This window comes from Pinus tabuliformis, chromosome X, assembly GCF_031772625.1.
Source record: "Pinus tabuliformis cultivar Carrire ecotype Pingquan chromosome X, CPIR1, whole genome shotgun sequence".
Taxonomy (NCBI): domain Eukaryota; kingdom Viridiplantae; phylum Streptophyta; class Pinopsida; order Pinales; family Pinaceae; genus Pinus; species Pinus tabuliformis.
This window is the reverse complement of record NC_142308.1, coordinates 15362778-15369122: the sequence shown is the minus strand read 5'-3', so window position 1 is coordinate 15369122 and position 6345 is coordinate 15362778. Positions and strand designations below refer to the sequence as shown.

Sequence of the window (6345 nt, the reverse complement as noted above, 5' to 3'; positions counted from 1 at the left end):
CACTTCTGGAGATTGCATTTCAACAATAAAAAAAACCTCGCGCTGCTGCACATTCGATTCACATTCAACGAACAACAAAAACTTGCAGTCACGCTTCTGCGTGCTTCCCCTTATATTGCAATACAAATTTCATTCGCGCTATTGCGCGTTCCCTTTTTGTTTTCAACCAAAATAAAAAAAATTACAGTCGCACACCAGCGTGCTTCCCTTACATTGCCATATATATCAAAACAGCGCAAAAAACATATTGTTTTGTTTGACTTGTGCCATAAAACAAAAATTAAATCCGTGAAAATAAAAAACATTAAAATTAAAAACTCTACCAATCATTCTACAACCATAATAAATTTCATTAATTGTTTTACGGACAAAAACTAGCGGTCAATGAGAATTTACTTCACGTCAAGTTTAAATGGTGCAGGCCCATTGATTTAATTGGACGGTTGACGGCAATCCCCCGGAGGTCAAAATCGCACGAACATTATGTGCCGGGGAAATGGTGGTTTTGAAACAGTGTTGTGGCCACGTGTGGAAGATCGCACTCCTCGATGCCCCTCCAAGGAATACCGGCATTCAACAAAAGCGGTGTGGGGAAGTGTATTGGCGGTTTTGCTGGAAATAAATGTGGCAGTTGCAAATTATAATTTCAACAGCGTTAAGATCCTGACCATTAGGATGTTGCCCTTGGTAGCCAAAGGAATGAAGAAGAGTGTGACGACAAGGCGGAGGAGGTGGTGTCTTCATAGTCGTCATCTTCTTCTATGGGACCTTCATCGGTGGTTAAGCCGCTGCCGCCTTCAATGTGACCACCATTGTCTTCATAGCCGTCGCCTCCTTCTATGTGACCACCGGTGTATTCATAGCTGCCTTCTTCTTCAATGTGACCGCCGGTGTTTACGCTTACTGGACTTTCCCATGCCGGTGGAGTAGAAATACTGGTACCAAAATTGGGGGCCTTCAGAAGATTTTCATCACTTTCTTGACTGGTTTCCATAGAGTTGTCGGATTCCTTCTTCTCGTCCATGTAATTGAAGAAGCCTTTCAAGTGGCTTAAGATTAAATGTTTGGTGGACGGGAAGTGTTGTTGCTCCTGTGGAAGGCGATGGTGAACATATGTGTAAAGGAGACGGCCCAAATATATGAGCAAACCAATCGCTGAAGCGAAGCCTGTAATGAGGAAGAGGCCCCAAAAACTCTTCATGCTTAGCCTATTCGAATTTTCTTGCGGCGCTCCGCTGCTGCAGTCTGTACTGTTATTGAAATATTTCTTCCGAATTTCCTGACTTTCCGGGCCCTCTGCAACCTCCAACTTGACGTTGACATATCCGATACGAGCGGAGATCTCTTCGGAAATTCCTGTTAAAAGAAAACAAACAAACTTGCTGAATATTTCGAACACCAAATGGCAAAAATGAGTGCAATTTTACAAGTCTTAACCCTAGTAGCAATAATTAAAATGAATGTCATGGAAACATACGAAGCCTAAGCCCCCGGTTCTATATGTCTCTCCAACTATTGTGAAGTCCCTATGTTGAGACAGGAAAATGCAAATATAAGGGATTTCGTCAAAAATGGCAGCCACTGATTCATTTGACAGTGCGCTTGCATATTCTTATGGTGATGAATACACCTGGAGCTTGTTGCGATCTATCCCCAGGTGCTCTACCAGGTATTCACCTACAAAAGATCCCGCCTGGTAACCCACGGGCAATCCACTCGATTTCAGAGTGTCCGCGTCTTGAATGGTGGGTTCCATTTGTTGGGCTGTTAATATTGCTGTGAGGTTTGCTGTGTAGCTAGATTGCAGTATCAAAACCACGAAAAGCTAGATTATTATGACTCCTCGAGCCAAACTGCTAACAACTTTCTCTTCTGTATAATACGAATTATTTGCAATTCTTTGAATCATTAATAAAACGATTACAATTTTAATCCTATGAAATGTCAATGTAGTAGTTCAATGTCTAATATACAATACATTTTTAATGTGGGATCTACTTACTTTGGGGCAAGAAATTCATCAAAGCATTAATGATATAATAAAAATTGAAGGTAAAGAACACACTTACTCTGAGAGAAAAAGAGCGTGGAAAATGAGAACCTGCAAACATTAGTTAACACCAAAGATATCAACATAGTTTTTTTACATTTAATTTGAAAAAATCATAAACGAAAATGCATTAACGATGGAGATAAATTGGAAAGAGATGATTACCATAGAAAGGTTGTAACTTGTTCTTTGGGCTTTCCTCTGAAAGTATCGTTGACCTTATGTTCAAGCAGCCAAACAACTAATCCTGTAAACACGAAGAATGCTCTGGTTGCACCCCACATGGCTCTTGTAAAAGGACGGAGAAATGTCCAAGCATTGCTCGGATTGGCTGCCTTTATTGGCACTACCATCACCAGCCCTGACTCAAAATAGGGCTGAGTGAAATCCACATGTATGCTGCGTTTTGCAAGGCTGGTAAAATCCCCCATAGCTGCATCGAACTCCTGATCAGAGCATTAAAGAAAAAACTCGAAATTAGATTGGTTGAAAAAAAGAGTCACTTATATAGCTGGAAGCGGATAATGGAGAAAGAGAGGAAGAAATTTTTTAACAGCTGACCTGTGATAAGGAGACTTGTTGGATTAGGTCATCATAGTAACCCGACAATTCTGACTCGTTCTATTGTAAGGAATGAATTCGTGCGGAACATCATATGAAAGGTTTTTGAGAACGGCTCTAAATATTTCAATTACAAAACCCGGACTATCCGCAGGGACTCCTAGCACGCCGAATGCATTTGTCTCTGTGACGACAAACTCATGGAATCCATCTTTAATTGGAACCGCGATTCTCAACGGCTTGTTTTTGGTAGGCGTTGCCCAGCCGCGAGGTGGGTCTGTGGATCCTCCTGGCCAAGTAACATTTTCAAGCTCACGGCCCCCTGAGGAATTAGAAATTCCATTTGATCTCCAGTGCCCAACTGGGCGATAGCCCTTGCCTTTGCCCAAGAGTATTTCATACGTGTCACCTGTAACCTCCCCTTCACTTATTTCCAATTGCCCGCTTAAACCACTGAAATTGGCATTCCCTAGTAGCTGTAGCAATTGTTCCCCTTGTTTGAAAACTGGAAGGTTCGATAACTGCGTATTTGGGTTATTTGGGGACTGTGAAAAAATAAATTCGGCATTACCAAAATGTTGGAGAGCCTGAGCGATCATCCAAACGGCATCGTTGTTGGAATATTAATTCCAACTGCCATGCAGAGACAGCAACGGCAGCCCGGTCATTTGCCAAATCCGCCATCGTGCAGTAGCAAAACCATTCAGGAAAAATCGGCTACCTCCGTCGGACCGCTTTTGCTAAGGTAGCGGTATTTCTTCAATCGAGCCCGATGCAATAAAATTCAGTCACGCGTCCTTTGTACTTTCTCCAAAACTACTTTCCATCGGGACGTAAAGGTCAGTCAGAAAAGGCCGCCCGATGTTGTCAACAACCGTCCAATTGAAAGCAGTGTTGTCCACCGTTCGATTGAACCAGGGCTGCACACAGGTCTGCACCATGACTTGCGTGAAGTGAAAGTTCCTTGTTTGACCTCCGTATCACTATTAAAACCGTACGCAAGGCTGACTAAATTAATTTATCGCCATGCTGAAATAATTAATGAAATTAATTGAGGTTATAGAATGTTGGTAAATATTTTTAATTATATTGTTTTTTATCCACGGCAGTATGGCACAAGAAATTGTATTGTCATGTAATGTTTTTTCATTGTTCATTGAATATGCAATGAAACACATAGCAGTGTGTAGAAGAAAAAGAACAGGGCAGCGTGAGAAATATTCTTTTTGTTGAAGTTATGTAAGGAAACAGAGCAGCGCCTGTAGGTAATTAGTTTTGAGAATATGAAGTGTAATGTAGTGTGATGGAAGCGGTAGAACGCACAGCAGCGTGCGGGTGAAGACGAAGATGAATTCGATGTGAATCATATGCATTGTATATGCATTGTAATGCAAAGCAAGGAGACCCACACAACAGTGCGAACGCAGAACATAGAACAGGGGCAGCGTGGAAACTTCTGTGTGTGGAGCACATGGATTAGAATGCACAGCAGCATGGAAATTTTTGTGGAGCACATGCATTGAAATGCATAGCAATGGAATGTAGTTTTTAATGTAAAGTGAGGGAAGCGTGAGTGAATATACACAGTAGTGTAGTCCTTTGAAAAAATGGGAATCCACGCAGCAGCGTGAGGTAGTTTTTGTTGTTGAAGAAAATTGTGAAATGTGCAGCAGCTCGAGTATTTTGCTTTGAGAACGCATATGAAATCCAAGGGGGAGCACGTACTGTGAAAGAGTTATTTTGTTGTGAAAACAAAAGGGGAAGCACGTGGCAGCGAGTATGTGTAATTTTCACACAGCAGTGTGTTGATCTCTCTAGCAGAGACAAAAGTTTTATTTTGTAATGCAACATCATGAAGATATTCCTTTTGTTGAAGAAACAGAATGTAATGAGAAGGAGGGAAGCACGCATCAGTGCAAATCATGAAATCTTTCACACAGCAGTGAAAAGGCTAATGTAAGATTTTGTTTTTACAGCAATGAATGTAAAAGAGATTTTTACACACAGCAGTGTAAAATCTCAGGTGGAGGCAGTAATTTTGTTTTTGTGGAAGCTCTTGGTGAATCCTTCTGTTAAAGAGGAAGGTGCTTTTCAGCACAGTCTCCGGTGAATCCCTCTGTTAAGAGGAAGATCTGTTGTCTTTGGTGAATCCCTCTGTCAAGAGGAAGATGCTTTTCAGCATACACTGGTGAATCCCTCTGGTTAAGAGAAAGATGCTCTTCAGCATAATCTCTGGTGAATCCTTCTGTGTGAGGAAGATGTTTTTTGTAACAGCAGTTGGAGAATCCCTCTGTGTGAGGAAGATGTTTTTTGTAACAGCAGCTGGAGAATCCCTCTGTGTGAGGAAGATGTTTTTGTAAAAGCAGTCTGGTGAATCCCTCTGTGTGAGGAAGACTCTTTTGTTGTTAGTGGAACTGCATTTGGAGTAGTGTTGGTGAATCCCTCTGTTAAGAGGAAGACTCTTTTGTAACATCAGCTGTGTAATCCTTTTGTAAGAGGAAAAAGTTTGTATCAGGCATTTTATTAATGAATACAAGTTTGATTTGTATGTGGAAAACTCTGTCTGCTCAGAATTTTTTTTTAAGCTTCCCTGTGTCAAAGATCCTGTGGCAGAAACAGAGCATTGTCTCTGTGTTCAGTTAATTTGTGTTTGAAATTATCAGAAATTTCCAACAATCGTAGGCATAGTAACCGTATATGTTGAGCTTTGCCGTAACCGTATATGTTAGCTTTGCCCACCTGCTTTCAACTTGTAGTGGATATAACTTCTGGCTATGAACCGTTGCTTCCACCTGCTATCAAAATTATGCAACACTGTAGAGTTTAGAATATAACTTCTGGTCTCATGTGAACAACGCCTTCCATGGACGCGATGCTTGATTCGTTCATGACATCGAGAACAGCGCTCAACCCCTCTGTAATAATCCATGCATATTCACTGCCCATCATCCCCATGTTCTGAGCTTCTGAAAGAAAAGAGCGTCTTGCGAGGTCAGAAGTCATGTGAACAACGCAAACTCTCGTCTGCATGTCACTTCAGCTCGGTAGAAGCATCGTTCTCTAAGCGCTTCTTAATTGCATTCGCTGGAAGAATGGCGATCTGTAACGGTTGTATAAAATTTGGGACAAACAACTTCTTCTTTTTTAAATAATAAAATGTATTTATGTAAATTCAAAGGACATGGATATATAAAAGCTATGAAAATAAAATCCCATAATAATTTATACATTTTGATTTATTTATTCAATACAGTTGAATCCTGAATAGAAAATACAAACAATTAAAATTAATTCTAATTTTAAACTGTGATTATTGGAGTCAATATATACCAGCAGAGGCGGCCATGACTGCGTTTTGTCCATCAGAATCTGAAAAGCGAAACTGGAGCGCTAAGCGACTGGAGTTGGGGAGCTTATTCTCCTTATTTACGTCTTCTGCAGCTAATTCAAAGGCAACCTTCGCCACTCTTCCGTACCAATCCTTGTCTACTATGACGCCTATATTAATTGGCCTCCTCCCATCCTCTGCTGCTGCAGCATTCTTGCATCCTCTCCATAGAAATTCACTAAACAAAGTAGAAGAGAGACGAAGAACTTCAGAATGGAAACCGCCATGATCGTTGCCGTGTGCAGCCACAACCGGAGCCAAAGATTTTGATAAATAGATCCTTGCAACTCTTTTTTGTCAACAGAAGGCGGTAAGAAACCCGCTATTTTGTCTGGATTGACTTGCG

The 6345-nt window shown here is 41.1% G+C and overlaps 1 protein-coding gene across 1 annotated transcript; it reads right to left on the bottom strand.

Annotated features, from left to right (window-relative positions):
* Positions 1-670: 670 nt before the first annotated feature.
* LOC149138071 (glutamate receptor 3.2-like) lies at positions 671-3295 on the bottom strand. Its single transcript, XM_089450233.1, has 6 exons — positions 3183-3295; positions 2653-3064; positions 2216-2496; positions 2070-2101; positions 1678-1788; positions 671-1356 (listed from the first exon to the last, which is right to left on the bottom strand). Exons 1-6 carry the CDS (start codon positions 3293-3295, stop codon positions 671-673), a joined length of 1635 nt encoding a protein of 544 aa, XP_089306359.1.
* Between the last annotated feature and the right edge of the window lie 3050 nt (positions 3296-6345).